Source organism: Diadema setosum, chromosome 19 (genome assembly GCF_964275005.1).
Source record: "Diadema setosum chromosome 19, eeDiaSeto1, whole genome shotgun sequence".
NCBI lineage: Eukaryota > Metazoa > Echinodermata > Echinoidea > Diadematoida > Diadematidae > Diadema > Diadema setosum.
Window position 1 is genome coordinate 14,886,106 of NC_092703.1, and position 17,032 is coordinate 14,903,137.

At 39.4% G+C, this 17,032-nt stretch overlaps 1 protein-coding gene across 1 annotated transcript in view; it reads right to left on the reverse strand.

Moving 5' to 3' along the window:
• The window catches only part of LOC140243032 (syntaxin-binding protein 5-like), a 176,284-nt gene that overhangs the window by 56,713 nt on the left and 102,539 nt on the right, over positions 1-17,032 (reverse strand). The window contains exons 3-6 of the mRNA XM_072322772.1: positions 15,763-15,844; positions 14,323-14,423; positions 1,620-1,754; positions 1,010-1,073 (exon numbers count right to left, since the gene is read on the reverse strand). Of these exons, the coding sequence (XP_072178873.1) occupies positions 1,010-1,073; positions 1,620-1,754; positions 14,323-14,423; positions 15,763-15,844 (382 nt within the window). The remainder of the gene's footprint in view (positions 1-1,009; positions 1,074-1,619; positions 1,755-14,322; positions 14,424-15,762; positions 15,845-17,032) is intronic.

Below are 17,032 nucleotides of genomic sequence, written 5' to 3' on the forward strand. Positions count from 1 at the left end.
TTGTTATAATGGGAGTGCACTGTACATAATAAGTCAATAATGTTGTACTTTTGTGTGCCATGTTTGCATGCCCGACTTGCAGCTTCCTCAATACAAATTTGTCATCCTGCACTTTTCTAGAATGATTGCCCGAATAAAAACTTTCATGACTGTCAAAAACAAATCATATATTTCAACAAGTGCTCGAGCGCTGCTACCTGACAACAATGTGGCATGTAGCAGGTTAATACCTTGCACACAAAGAGTTCAATGACCTAAACTCCAGGGCCCCGTTTCACAAAAGATATTAGGATAGCAACTCTTTCTGGAATGGCAACTTCCCACAGCAACAGCCAATCAGGAAGCTGGATTTTTGTTGTTACCATGACAAATTGCCATTTCAGCAAGAGTTGCTATCGAATCAACTTTTTTTTTTAATGAAATGGTGCACTGGGCTACCATGCAGAAACAACCGTGTGTGTCATGAATGGCCCAAAAATGAATAAGTATTATAACAATAACCTCATGAATATTTTGTCAAATGGTCATACTCTGCACGAACAACTGCTCACCACATGTTGCAAACTTCACACGAGGATCAGTATTCTTTTACACTATCGTCAGTCTACCTAAAAATACTGACTGCGCATTCTGCGTGAAAATGCAAAATTTGGCAAGTCATCTGTTAACGTGTTGAGTGAGGCAACCATGTCAAGCCAATGGGCGGGCAGATATGACTGGGTCATGGCGCACAACCCGATTCCAATCTATCGCGCAGCCCGCTCTGAATCGACTCATTCATTTTCATGAATGATGCGCACGAAGGAGTGTATCCATTACACACATCCAATCTGTATTCTGTTTGGATGGCCTGATGCTGGTAATGCGCGTCGGTGTTGTGAGCTGGTGTGTGCAGCTGTAGCAAAGTGCCCTGTCAGAACACCTATTGGAGGATTATGAGTCAAACTGTTTCACAATTGATGCTCTGATGCAAATTGCACTTAGATAATCTCGACTTTTGTAAACGTACCTTGTTTCCGTCTATTGGGTTATCACTGAGATGGACTACAGGACCCGGGTGTGTTTTTCTTGATCTGGAATGAAGAACACATGTGTCAAGAAAACTCCTTATAAATTTTCTGTTAAAGTTTCACAAATCACTTATTTTCAAATGTACAAGACATCGAGCAGGTCGCATTTTTCAATCACACCACATGTGGTGCACAACAAAACATTATCTTATTGTAAAAAAAAAGATATGCAAATTTCCTTTGACAGATTTTTTCTTAGTTCCTTTCCTGTCTGTGCTCCTGCTACACGTTCTATATTCTTCCTAACTTTAGGACAAATTTTCTTTAAATCACTCAAAAAGAACATATGAGATGCAGTTCTTCTTTTTTTAAGTTGCTATTGTCAAGAAATAAATATTCAAATGAAAATATTGCCTCAAGATATTCAAGTATCGATTGCTATTTACACAATGTGAATTTTGCAGATACTGGAACGGCCTGCTAATACACACATACAAAAGAAAACAAACTAATCAAACAAACAAATGCAGAGTGTTTTATAGCAAAGCATATTTTAGATTGGGGTGGGGGTGGGGGTGGGGGTTGTAACCATTCCCCTACAACACTTACAGCTCAATTGCTTTGTTCCAGTTGATGACGTAACCCGACAGAACGAAGGACTCGATGTTGACAACATGGACGTTACCCCTCTCCGTTCCAATATACAGCCATTTACTTTGGAAGGGCAGATCACAATATGTTATCCTGCATATAAATAAAACAACAAAAGACAGAGACAAAGAAAGAAATAGAGAGAGATAGATAGAGAAAGAGAGAGAGAGAGAGAGTGTGAGAGAGATAACCAAAACAGAGAAAGTTATACTTTCAGTCAGCAAAATAATCAGACCATTGATAATGAAGTGACCTTAATGGGCAAATTGGCAAACAATTTGCGAGACCGTGCAAATTAAATCATGTGGCGCTGCGGATCGACGTTGACCCCGTAATCTGGAGGTCAGAGATGATATAGGCTTTGTGGATGGCAGTGGGGTAGTCAACAGCATATAAAAGAATGTTTTCAGATGTACATTTTACAAATTATGTCAACATCAATGATATACCCTCCAAGAGGATGGGGGCGGGGAAGGATGAAAATAGAAAAATAAATTGACTTTTTTCTTTACTTAGGTACATTGTAATTGTACTCTAAGGTACATGATGATGATCTATGTGTTAGCAGGAGCAACAAGATAGAATGATTTTAAAATGGTGTACATTTGTATGTCTTCACAACATCTGTAAAGACTGGGGATTCCTCATGTTTTCAGAAACATGGGGATAGAATTTTCTTCATTATATATATCTATATTTTTTTACAAGCCCATGGGAAAATACATGCTGCAACTTTGACAGACCAAAAAAAAAAAAAAAAAACCACCCAAAAACAAAAACATGAATTGTTGAAAGTAACTTAACATGGACAGAGGGGTTAAACAGGTACATGAATTACAACATAGATGCAGACCAAAAGGCCATGCATTCTACCATATTGATCATATCAAACTTGAATTAAAAACTACACTAAACAAAATAAAAATACTCAGGCTATACAGAGCAGAGAACCAGGGGTCCATTTCATAAAAGTTTTATGAGAGACTTTATGCTCATAAGACACACTTACGAGAGACTTCATGAAATGGATTTCACTTCTCCACATTGCTACATATGAGTGACTTAAGCCATTCTGAGATTTATGTACAGACTTTTCTATCATGATTTCATGAAACGAACCCCTGGTTCACTACATTTTGCTTCACCCTGCGGTTTAAGATCATGATGGTTCTTTTATAAAAGACTTGTCTTGTAGAGGGTCTGAAGACTATTAAATTCGGTCTGGGCAGTATGTCCTACTGCTTTCACTCGACATCATTGGAAAGGAGCTAACACACCTTGCATGCCAGTGGCAAAGTAGGAAAACTGTACTACTGGAAAGAAAGTCAAGTGGTTCCACATTCAATACTACACTGTATGTCGTCATTGGGGTTTTCCCCTTTTGCTGGTAGTACCGCAAAAGACCGCATACACTCAAAGTGACAGAATAATGAATTTCTTGAAAATTAAGTTATGATTCAACTTATGATTATCCATCACAATCCATCTCAGAAAACTGACAAGGTAGCAACTTTCATTGCAGGATCGCCCCATTAGCGGTCTACAACATTAATTTGCTAATTGCTGGTTGAATTGACTGCCTAATGGCTATCACTACCAAATCATTCAATTTACGGCATACATGACGTCACACCTTGCCTTTAATATTGATATTCGCTCTTTGGACAGTCCATGAAAAATGAACAGAGTACATCCATTCACAACTGCTAATGGTCTATTAAAGGAGTCTTGAAATGAAATTAGACAAATTATTCACGTTTCGCATGCAATCAAAAAATGAAATTTTGGCAGCTATGCAGAACTTGGTTTGAAAAGGAGAACTACCGTCAAATCCATCTTTTGATAGGTGGTCGTAATGACATGTGATCACTATACATGTGTACCTTCATATCTATGTTCTTCCTTTTTCATTGTCTTACCACTAGACATTGTGCATACTAACATCTTATTCAAGCAGACTGTCAATTGTTAAAGGACAGGTTCGCCTTCATTAACATACAGATTGAGAGAATGTAGCAATATTAGTAGAATACATCATTGAAAGTTTGAGGAAAATCGGACAATCCGTTCAAAAGTTATGAATTTTTGAAGTCTTTGTGCAGTCACCGCTTGATGAGAAGACTACTGCAGTGTATGATGTCACATGCGTACAACAATATAAGGAAAATATAAAGAGAATTCCACAAAATTTCATCTTTTGAAAAAAGTACATATTCCCTTGACTCGTTACTGACATATGTTATGGGTAATATTATTCCCATTGCCTTTAGAAAGAGGCAAGTCAAGTGCTCTTTTATTATGCGAAAAAAGTGAAAATATGTTGAATTTTCTTTACATTTTCTTTATACTGTTGTACTCATATGACATCGTGACGAGCCTTAGTAGTCTCCTCATCCAGCGGTTCCAACACAAATATTCTAAAAATTCATAACTTTTGCATCGATTGTCTAATTTTCCTAAAACTTTCACTGATGTGTTCTACTAATATTGCTGCATTCTCTCAATCCTTATGTTTATGAAGGTGAACTTGTCCTTTGATACATTTCTTCATATATTGCCGATGCTCACAGAGTCTTAGCTACTGAATGACTTCACAGGTTTGGATCATCTTCGCAGTCTCAACACAGAGCCGTATTCTGTGCACTTCGAGCTCAGCTTTGTAAAAGTGGAGGAGGGGGGGGGGTTAAAGGGGTAATAGATAGAGACTATATATAACAAGAGCAGAGGCCATGTAAAACACAAGTCCTGCAGAATGCCATTAAAAGCGCAGCGCCATCGATCCCCGTTTACGGGCGATTAAGCGCGGCCATATTCCGCGCTGAATGAGAATATCACATTCCATGAATGGCAATTCTTTCTCTCTCCCACCACCACCACCATCCAATCCCCCCCCCCCCCCATCCCCGATTCTTGACTAGTACCTCAAAAAAGCCAGAACATGAACAGACTGCATGTATCAGTGCTCTCTTATCAACCATGCTGAACAAGTCTCTTGCATCTTAGCATCCTTTGCTTCACTTTCTCATTGCCAACATTCTTCTTTTATTTATTTCCGCAGGCAAAGAGGAAGAAGGGAGTGGGGTGTAATCAGAAATATTTAAGCAAAGAAAAATGTGACAGACTTCTGCCTCCCTCTTTTTTTTTTTTGGGGGGGGAATGAACAGATTTGATTTGATTTTCATTCATTTCTACTTTTTTTTGGTTAAACAATTAAATATGAAAATAGATTTTTGATACACAATAAAAAAGCATTAAAAATATTAACGTCGATGTAGGGCAATTTATCAATCAGTTGCAATACAAAAAAAAAACACCAATTTTATGAAGCATATTTACATTTTATAATTTCAAAAGAGAAAAAAAAAGTGGGGATAGATATCATTGTAATTAAAAAAACTAAAAAATGCCTGGGACCATCTTGTTGAACTATAACTTGATCTTGAGGGAAGCCTCATGAACACAAATGATACTCTATACAGTTGTACAAGTCAGGCTACAGCTGCCATGCATTACCATGTTATGTGGAAACTGCTATCGTGGCCCTCATTTCATGTCTACAGAAAAATTCATAAGAGTAGTAACTATAATAACTAGTTACAGTCAAACCTTTCTATAGCGGCCACCCAAGGGAGACAGGAAAAGCGGCCGTTATAGACAGGTGGCCGTTATACACAGGTAATCCAACTTTGTGTGCATTGCTTACATGCACAACTATGTTTGTATGTATGCACACACCGTGTGTTTCAATGAACGGCTACAAAGCAGAAAAACACGCTGAATTATTGGCTCGGCTACGGCTCCATTGAAATTTTGGCCGCTATGGACAGGTTAATATCTACCGCCGGAAACAAAATTTGTGGCCGCTGGCCGCGTTAGAGAGGTGGCCGCTATACACAGGGTCTTTAACAAGGCTTTTCTCTCGGGGGGATTTTTCAGTGGCCGCTATAGACAGGTGGTGGCTATAGACAGGTGGCCGCTAAGACAGGTTTGACTGTATTTTGTTGGGAAACATAGCTGCATAGTCTGTGAATCATACCAAGTTTTTCTCCTTTTTCTTGGCCATGCCTGAGCAATCCTTTTTTTCTTTTTTCTGATTATTCCTCCCTCCTTTCAACCCCACCCCCTTTTTTGCTCTGCATGGGTTCAGTGTATTAAATCATGAGACACTAAGCACGACATGCAGACAACTTTCATTTCACTCTCCTGGTACTGGCTTAATTAACCAATTGAGGACTAGTCCCAAGTATACTCGGGCAGGTGTCTATGGGAATTGTGTGTTATAGCAAAATCAGCCTGTCCTCAACTGTTACAGGTAAATTGACATATTTCAGATTGGTCGCCCCATTTTTAGTAAGCAGACAAGTTCATAGCACCCTGACTAAGTAATATGTGATACACACAAGCACTGTTTGAGATGGAAGGACTTGGAAAAATTGTACAGTATGCAAGGGAGCATCACCAAGGGGGGGGGGGGGATGGATGGAGGGGCGTGTTCAGCGGATTAAGCACTCTTCCACCTGTGCATGCATCTTTTCTTGAGGACCGCATGCCATGACGTTCCCACGATGTGAATTCCTGTTTCACAATGTTGGACAGTAATTCTCACGGACGTCGTCGTGGTGGTGGTGTGCGTATACCGTGGGGTGGGTGTTAGGGTGGGTTATGTGAGGTGGGGTAGGGTTGGATGGAGAAGGGGTGCAAGAAGAGATAGGGAAAGGGGGTGGGAAAGGGGATGGAGAAGGGGTGGGGAAGGGATGGGAAAGGGGATTGGGCAGGGGGTGGGGAAGGGATGGGGAAGGGGATTAGGAAAGGGGGTGGGGAAGGGATGGAGAAGGGGATTAGGAAAGGGGGTGGGGAAGGGATGGGGAAGGGGATTAGGAAAGGGGGTGGGGAAGGGATGGGGAAGGGGATTAGGAAAGGGGGTGGGGAAAGGGATGGGGAAGGGGATTAGGAAAGGGGGTGGGGAAGGGATGGGGAAGGGGATTAGGAAAGGGGGTGGGGAAGGGATGGGGAAGGGGATTAGGAAAGGGGGTGGGGAAGGGATGGAGAAGAAGATTAGGAAAGGGGGTGGGGAAGGGATGAGGAAGGGGATTAGGAAAGGGGGTGGGGAAGGGATGGGGAAGGGGATTAGGAAAGGGGTGGAGAAGGGATGGAGAAGGGGATTAGGAAAGGGGGTGGGGAAGGGATGGGGAAGGGGATTAGGAAAGGGGGTGGGGAAGGGATGGGGAAGGGGATTAGGAAAGGGGGTGGGGAAAGGGATGGGGAAGGGGATTAGGAAAGGGGGTGGGGAAGGGATGGGGAAGGGGATTAGAAAGGGGGTGGGGAAGGGGGTGGGGAAGGGATGGGGAAGGGGATTAGGAAAGGGGGTGGGGAAGGGATGGGAAGGGGATTAGAAAGGGGGTGGGGAAGGGATGGGGAAGGGGATTAGGAAAGGGGGTGGGGAAGGGATGGGGAAGGGGATTAGGAAAGGGGGTGGGAAAGGGATGGGGAAGGGGATTAGGAAAGGGGGTGGGAAAGGGATGGGGAAGGGGATTAGGAAAGGGGGTGGGGAAGGGATGGGAAGGGGATTAGGAAAGGGGGTGGGCAAGGGGTGGGGATTAAGGAAAGGGGATGGGGAAGGGGTGGGGATGGGGTGGACAAGGGGAGGTAAAAGGGAACATATGATTGATGGATGCACAGAGATAACATAAATGGGGACGGGTAGAAGACTGGGATGAAAAAAAAATGTACGGGAGGAGAGAAGTATGAGGAATGGATTTGTGCAAGTTTGAGATGAGATATGTACAGATATGATATAGGCAAGGGATGAAATCACACATAAAAAAATATGATGATATATGGAAGCAACACAATGGGATGCAATGTCATAAATACACCCTATTTCCTCACGCATGATCCCCCCCTTAGCACTGTCCTAAACAATATGCACTTCAAATGCATAATTAGCCCTCATGCAATTCTGTGTCATCGTGGCCTGGGGCCTCGGTGGAAATACCACCGCTCTATGGCTTATGGGATGCACATAATCTGGTATAGTGCATTTTAGCTTATGCACTATACATATGTACATATGTTACACATATCTCAATTGTCATCATTCATGTGCCCATCAATGTGCAGGTACTGTGAAGGATAAAGAGTGGTTTAACACAAGATGGAAGCACCATATTTATCATTCAATTCCTCTACTTAAGAAAGCATTATGAATAGGCAGGTATGGAATGCCTAAGCACACTTCCATCAAATGTACGGCAGCAACATCTTTCAAGTATGGGTGAGAATGAAGATACAAACATGACACACAGCATGATTGAAGCTAATATAATTCTAAATGTGAAAAAGGGAGAAAAAAATTGCTACATTGAAACCAATGTTTGTTAACCCTTCACCACCCAAAAGCAAAATGAGACAAGATAATGTAATATTCAAAATTACCATATCAATATTTCATAAATATCTCATCAAAGTGCATATCTAATTCTACGATGCAGTGAAGCCAAATATCTGGCATAAAATATGGTATTCCATTTCATCTTTTTACTGCTGTTCACAAAATATGGAGACAGAGCAAAATAATATGAATTGCATTTTACTGATTCATGAAGTAGCATTCAGTCGAGAAATATATCGACAGCTTCAACTTTCGTGGTTCAAACGATAACGACAAAACTATAGTTCTTGAGCCCATATCTGAAGCTACGTCCTAATGTCAATTGAAAACAGATGTAATGTGTATGAATGAAGACATGAAAGCATGATCAATTCATGATGAAACTATTAAAAACAATTACCTGCCAAAGCAGAACTTCAAAAAAAGAAAAAAAAGAGAGTTGATAAAATGTCTGCAGTTCCAGTCCTCGATTCCATCTTATGACAAGGTCAAGGGTCAAGAGAGGGTGTAAAGTCGACATGCAGGACATTTCGGGATTCAGGAATTGTAAGACAATATTGTCTGGTGACTGAATCCAGGATCGAGTATCATGGCAGTGGAATGAGAAACAGAAAAAAAGTAAAGTATGACTTGTGTAATTTTCCTGCCTTGGACACCACAATGCATTGCATTTGCGTAGAGATGGAAGGCAGAATTTTGTTTATGCTCTTGATTTTGCGATTATCAGAATAACAGTGAGCCTGCAAAATTTAGTGAAAAACAGAAATGACTATAAAACATTTTTGTCATACACACAGTTCTGCATGCGATTCAATTCTACACAATTTGACCATCACCGTACTAGCAGCATTCTACACACCCACTACTGAACGGGAAGGGCACTTACGGAGTAAAAGTTGGTATACCGACTTTTATCATTTCACACTTTTGAGCTGAAAATACTACAATAAATGACTCATCATCCCGGCAAATGTCAGCCAGACAAGTTTCTTGGTAGAGCTTTCAGATATATTGCAAGCAAATTTGAATCGCTGATAGATGAATTTTGAGTCCTTACATGTACTATGTTTTAGCTTTAAGATGGGAGCAGATATATAAAAGATGAAGGCTGAGGGTGAAGGAGGAAATGTGTGTGTGTGTGTGGGGGGGGGGGGAATTAAAGGTATTGTTTACCACTGGGTGCAGTGATTTCAAAAATGTTAAAGTTATCACATTTGATGCGCATATGTAGGTCTATTGTATCAGAAGACATCCTTCCAATACAAAAATTTAGCTATAAAACCTAAAATATAGGCAGATATCACTATTTTTGTCATTAAACCATAACTGTAGGTAGTTTATTCTGTAAACAGTTTTACTATGTAACTATTGTTCATATTTTGTGTATTTAACAATGATTGATTAGACTGATCAACATCTTTACATTGGTTGTTTCTATCCCTAACTCACACTTTAGAACTATTTGGAAGTGAAAGCTGGGTTTTTGTTTCGTCTGCAAATGGTAAATAATGCCTTTAAAGGATTTCTAGAGCACTCATAATCACCTTCTGACCATCAAGACTTGGAGAAGTAGAACATCACCAAGAGATGACATCTAACCCTAATCCCTCGCCGGTCTCTTTAATCTGCTTTATATCCTTACATCGTACCTCAACATCATACCTTCGACTATGAACAACAATTGGCAATCCCTGCTCTCTTCCTATCCATTTCATTTTCTGTGCATCTCCTTTCCATATTCTGTGCAACTGTCCATCTCATTCTGTCTGTCTGTCTGTTTCTCTATACATATAACATATGAATATATAATCAAAGTCATTATTACTATTTGCAGATGAACAAAACCCATCTTTAGTACTTTAAAATAGTTCTAAAATGTGAGTTAGGGATAGAAACAACCAGAATGTAAAATCAGTATAATCAATGTTAGGTATTGTTAAATATACAAAATATTAACAATGTTTATAATAAAATTATTTCTAGAATAAACCATGAGAAAAATGGTGATATCTCATTATATTTTAGGCTTAATTGCAAAATCTTTGAATCATAGGATTTTTGTGATACAACTGACTTACACAGGTGTATGCATCAAATGTGATAATTCAAACATTTTTTAAATCACTGGTTGCAATGGTAAACAGTACCTTTAAGCTCTCTTTCTCTCATTCTGTTTGTATTTGTCTCTTCATCTCTTTCTATCTCCGTATCTTTCTGCATCTCTCCCATCTTTTTCTGACTCTTTCTCTCTCCATCTGTTTCAGTCCGTCTTTCTCTAACGTCTACAGCTGTCTGTCCGTCTGTCTCCATCAATCTCTTTCCCTCTTCTTTCTCTACCCCCCCCCCCCCATTTCTTTCGTTCTGTCTGTCTAGCCCTCTTCATCCATTTGGTCCCATCTGAGACAGTGACCCCCACCAGCGCTCATCTCTAATGCAAAAGTACCGCCAAACTTGCCTACCGTTGCTAACCTCCCCCCCCCCCCTTCACTTGTCGCGAACTCCTCCTGTCACTAGGGACAAATCCGTTACCCCCTGCACTATAAATAGACCGGAAAATTTATCAATCAGCAAATCGACTTCCCCCTGAATTGGACCAATCCATTGATTTTTCTCTTTTCTTCTCTATTTGCTTGTATGGGTATAAGAGTATGTAAATATATTAAGAAAGAAAGGTATTGTTTTGGCTACCTTTTTTTCTTGGGGGGGGAGATTTAATAAAGGTTGATATATACATTCAATGCCAAAAATGGTGTAAATTCTTCAAAAAATGTTCATGATATAGAGCAGTGTCCTACCACAATCCCCATTTCTCTGGTCTTCTTGCTACACCAGATATGTGATAAACATGCGACATGATAAAACAAGTGGCAACAGCAAGGCAGGGGTTGTGAATTCATCATCTGAGTAGATATCGACATCTTTTGTGATGCTCCATTTTCAGAGTACAAGATGCAGTGCAACTATTAATGGTCTGGACAGCAGCACTCTCCCTATTCTAACTAGCATTTTATATTGGGCTTGCCTCCAATCAATAAAAGGCAGTTTTACAACCTGGGTTCTTTTCATACATTCATCAAACACACAATATTTTTGTCACAACGTCTCCTCATGGCACAGCTTATTCTCTTGGTCCCCCCCAAAAAAATGAAAGAAAAAAAAAATGCTATTCTGGAAATGCTTCCCTGCCCGATGACGTCAAGGATCTTTTTCAGGCGCAAGGCAGCGCAAGCAGCCACCAAAGTGTTGCTGTCGTCATCTGAAAGGGTCTAGTTGCGACCATGACACTAATCGAGGAAATCAGCGTATGTAACTCTTCTCCTCCAGCGGTGATGTACAAAGTCCTCATCTTGCTGCTACTACCACACACAGAACAGCTTTATACCTGTGAGACCTAACAATCCAACATATATGTACAGTTGTACGTTCCTTCCATTTCCGACAACGCACAAACACACACACACACACACAATGGAAATGAGGCCGTGTTATCATATGTAACCATGACAACGCATGGACACTGACACTATTTCCGTACCATTGATGGTAGTCAAATCAACACGGCCTCCATGTACATGGCACATGTGAAAAAGACATCTCGCATTTATGCTGTGTATTAGTGGACAAATGAGCAAAGAAAATGGGATTTACCACTAATGAATTATATTCATTTCTGGTCAGTTTTCTTCTGTTTGCGTTTATGCTGTTCTCAAAAAAAGAAGAGAAATTTACCATTGTAGGAAAAAAAAAACAACTACCAAATGCTCGTGACTACTGTTTAAGCTGTTATTTTCACGAGGGTTTAATTTTTGCGAATTTCGCAAATCTCAGTTGGATCACGAATTTAACAGCACGCGAAAATGTCTCCATGCGTTAGGGTAATAGCGCATTTACGTTGGCATCGGCGTCAGTTCGCGAAAACAACATCTCGCGAAAATGTCTATGACCTCCTCATTCGCGAAAATAGCAGATTATACAGTATATTGACTCTTAACCCTACACTTTTGTTCTCTGGGTCTTTACCTGGTGACCCAGAGAACACTTCATATAATTTGTACTGCCATGCATGCAGTAATGCAGTCTTGATACATTGCCACATCAAGTCACTGCCTGACAAAGTGGTTTATGAAATTGTTATTGATGAATAGTAGACCCCCATATAATAACTCTGGCAAACTTATATCATAGGAGGGCATTCATGACATGCTGCCAGAGTCGCAATGTGTTATAAATTCCACCCCCCCCCCAACATTGAATCAAATGTGTGGGACTGTGTTGAGTGGCTGGTTATCTCTCTGCAGCATGGTGGGGAAGGTTGGGATGCGGGACTCAGAAGACACTCTAGGCACGGCCCCTGAAAAACACTTCAGAATGCGTGCTAAAGAAGCTGTCGACTGCCGTATTGAATTTCCACCACCCTACAGCTTCATCGACACAAATCGAATGCGAACAACACATGAGTGAACGCTGTATAGGCTAGTTACTTGACAGCTGCGCAAAATACACACATTAAATCACATATATCTGTCTATCTCTTCATAAATCTATGTGTGTGCGTGCGTGTCTGTGCATTTATTTTTTATGTGTTCTTTGATAACTAGTATGCTGTAATTAACTCTATACTCCATCATATTGTGCAAAATATAGTAATTTATACTCACATTGAGTCACAATTCATCACTCACACCCATTATTTTATAGAGCACATGTATTTCTAATTTCGAATCAAATCTGTGCACATTCTTTAAGAGACTAAAATACAGTATGTTTCTTTCAGAATTTATCAAAACCAGCTTCCATAGATTTGAGGAAGAAATCTTATTTATGTATTCCATTGGTTGCTTATTTTGTGTGTGTGTGGAACTAAAACAAACTATCGTGACCACTGAGACAGATTCCTTACAGGCAGTATATCCCATCAGACAAGTTTTTAAATTCCTCTTGACCAAGATGCATAACAATTAAGTAGCTACTTCAGAATTGGTCAACAGCAGGACACTTTGGGGGGGGGGGGGGTTAAGCAGAGGTTACATTGAAATGTGTCTGAGTTTTTCTTTTGTACAATGAGACAGCATGCTCATGGGCAGTTCAATGTTGCAACAACTAATGAATGCAAACTTCATTGCAAACTTTAAGACTACTTGTATAGATCTAAGAATGTGTCCATTGAATGGGTAATTATGGGGCTGATAGAGGAAACAGTCATGATTTTGAAGACATGGGTGCTCAAGCAAAAGGGCTGGTTCATTTACTCATTTATGCAAAATCACTGATATTTTTCAACTGAGGATCTAATATCTAACCACCTGTATACCATCTACCTGTACATACACGTCCTCCACACCCATGAATACTCAGATCCAGTGTGCACTGGTTAGTTGTCGATATTTCGGGCAAGCCTCGGGCAAGCCTGATTTAGGAGACTACCTTCTCCCATCCCCCACCTTCCCCCCCCCCCCCCCCCAAAAAAAAAAAAACAAAAAACAAAAAACAAAACAAAACAAAAAGCAGCAGGATCTTGTAAAGATACAGACTTCCGTCACTTTTCTGAAATAAGATAACAAACTTAATCTGTATTTCTGCATATTTTTGCAGGATTATATGAATACTTTGGGATTTGTTGCATTTTAAAGTTCTACTGGTATGAATGGAATGATGCAAGCTCCACGTTGGAATTTTAAGGAACAATGGAGAACATGTGTTGATGTTATTGTTTTCATTCACACATGCCATATATCTTGCCATACAGTAGCAGAGGCATTACATCAAATAGTGCAACTGTGTAATGCATACAGGGCAGGATACAAAACGGTAGTACTGCAGTTGATAGCTATGCAAACTTACTTGTTCACACTGCGCTTTGTATTTATAGGGCTGGCCCTTATTTAATCTCCTCAAAATTGACATGGAAACAACAACAATCAGTGGCTTAAAAATTTAAAGAAGTCGTTCACTTGATTGTGGAACACAGCATTGCCTGTAAGATCGTTTGATTGAGCGGATGTTACAACAGAGTCCGTCTATGGCACATTGCATAGTCCCATACATAGTTACGTGTGTTAGTTAAGCATGCCATTCGCTGGGTTGGAAAGTGCACAAGTTAGCTGTGGTAGCATTGGCCACACCCAAACTTTACTGCTTTATTTCAATAAAAATCAGTGCAGCCTTATTGTTGTCGAGTACGGCAGTTGTAAGGATGAAATACATTCTTTGCAGGCATTACGAGAAATAGTTATTGTGAATTTGTTTTCTGGTGGGCTACGTCACGCTCACCTTTCCCTGTTGAATTTGAGGGAGTGTAAGATGGCGGGCCTCTTTTGTCGTAGATTCCACAGGTGTAAACTGTCGTCCGCACATACACTTACAAGGGCTCCCTGCAGAAGTAAGCAGAAAAAATAGAAAAAAATATAGAATATATAAACCAAGACATAAAAACACACACACACACATAGACCATAAGAGTAGGACCATCAATCCTGTTTTATAGTTATTTGAGTTCATACATATAATGGGGAGGAGGGAATTTCATAGCGTTTGAGCATTTTTTCTGACAAATTTGTTCTCAGCCAAGCAGATGCAAGGATTTCAGTAGCTTATAACAGTTTGTCAGAAGAAAAATTCTCACAAAACATTTCATGCAATGATCTTAGTTCTGTGACAGAGCTTTATGAGAACAGTAGGATTAGTGATTTTTTTTTTCAAGTCAATTACACGCAGCAAAGACACAGTACATCATATACAATATAAAGACATCAGTAATTCACAGATCAAATGGCACATATTGAATGATGCATATCATCTTTTTGTTTGTTTGAAGTCCATGCACTTAAATCAAACCCTTGATATCGAATCATTTTAAAAGGGAAATGAAACCCAATATATATACAAATGGATTGCATTAATGCTACAATATCAGTAGAACATATTCAGCAAAGTTTGAGGAAAAACCAGAATTTTTAAAGTTTCGGTGTCACAGTACGCGACATCACAAGTGAGCTTATTTAAGCAAGTGGTATTATCATGGAATTTACACTGAGGTACATTTTTTTTTTTTTTTTAGATATGTGAGCCTCCTATGTCATCATCCTTAATCAGTGTAATTTGGTTTGGGGTTTTTCAGAGTATTGGTTTCTTTGTTCAAAGACTACAATGAATTCCATAAATTTATACATAGAGCTGTCAATTTATGTACTACAAGATGTGAAATATTGAAATTCATCTGGACTTTCCCTTTAAAGAGGAAATCCACCCAAAAATATATAAATTCTAATACAAAGAGAAAAATATTCCCTCCAGAACGATACAGAAATGACAAAAATCAGATAAGAAATAAGAAATGACATTTTAAAATTTCAGGTTTTTTTTTGTGGAAAACATTTCTCTACTAGTCCTTATAAATTTTCACATGAGCAAGTTGACAATGTCATGCTCTCACAATTTCTTATTCATTTCATAAACAGAAATATAAAAAATCTCATATTTCAGCTGTTCAAATACAAAACTTGTCTTAAAACGCCCAAGATAAAAAAAGAACAAATGTTATGTGATATTTCAAAATGCCATATCGTCCATATATCCGATTTAAGTCATTTTTGTACTATTCTGTAGGGAAAAAATTTTTCTATTTCTACTGAAGTTTATTTATTTTTGGGGTGGATTTCTTCTTTAATGCTTATTTCAAATAGCAGCTACATGATTGTAAGTACTTCTCACCTCATTGACAAGAAACATCAGCTGGAGTACTGCTGTGTCCGAGTCATGTCTGACGTGACAATCCACGCCCGGTCTCCCAAATCTGATTCAAGAAATTCATCGGGTCAAGGAAGAAAACAAACAAACAAACAAACAAACAATCTATCTCTTCTTTCTTTGGAACCATGATACAAAGAGTTTCCAGTTACAATAGAAACGTGTCGTTTGTACACGAAAACATTCAAACATTAGGTAAATACTTTTCCATCAATTAGCAATGCAACAACAACAGAGTTGGCTTGGGGCTCGGCCCAGCTTGGCAGCAACTAAATGCTCCAAACTTGATTCACGGCATCGACACATACTGTGTATGTACACAATTAGGTGGGATGGAAAAGCATATTGCTACGTCTGCAAAGGATGAAAAGGTTTGAACACGTTAATAAACTGGCCTCATTCATGTCAGCACAATAGTTAATGTGTTGAACATCAAAATAGAAACTTAGCAAAGAAAGAAAGAATGCACCGAGAACATAAAATGAAAGAAAGAAAGAAAGAAAGAAAGAAAAATTACATAGCACATAATTATGTTTTTGCACAACTATACATAATGTAAATATACCTGGTGGCAGTGGCAAAGGAACAGACAGTGCTATAGTGGCAGATACAGTTAGACAGCCAAATGCAATATCATGCATGGATTACAAGAAAATGATGCAGTGATACCGGACCATTTCAGAGGATTATATGTTAGAAAAATGGATGTAGAAAACAGAAAAGAGAGGAGAAACAAATAAGAAACTGCAGTTGATTACTGAAGAAGAAAAAGGGAAGAAGTACACTTTTTTTTTTTTTTTAGAGAGGATGGACAGGATAATGGAAAATTTGACTTTTAATTTATGATCTCCCGGTTAATACTGGCACGCCATTAAAGGATGTAGTAATACCAAGCTACATCATCAGGCTCTCCAACCACTTCTCAGCAAGAACCGAGGGAGAGGATTCATGCCTACAGGTTACCCTAGCAACTAAATCACCACCCCATCCCTCCTATAATCTCTTAATACGCTGGTCTCCTAACTTACTTCTTTCTTTTACTTCATCTCATAACAGCACCATTGACCATACAAACAAAACAAAACATTATATTGCATCTCAAGTGAAAAATGGCAAATGAAGTCTTCAAATTCATGAAATTCTTCAGTCAAGTTGTTTTTTATTGCAACTAGTTATCAAATTGCCCTACATCTACGTAAACTACAGGATTAGAACCAGCATTGGCTGTCAGGTG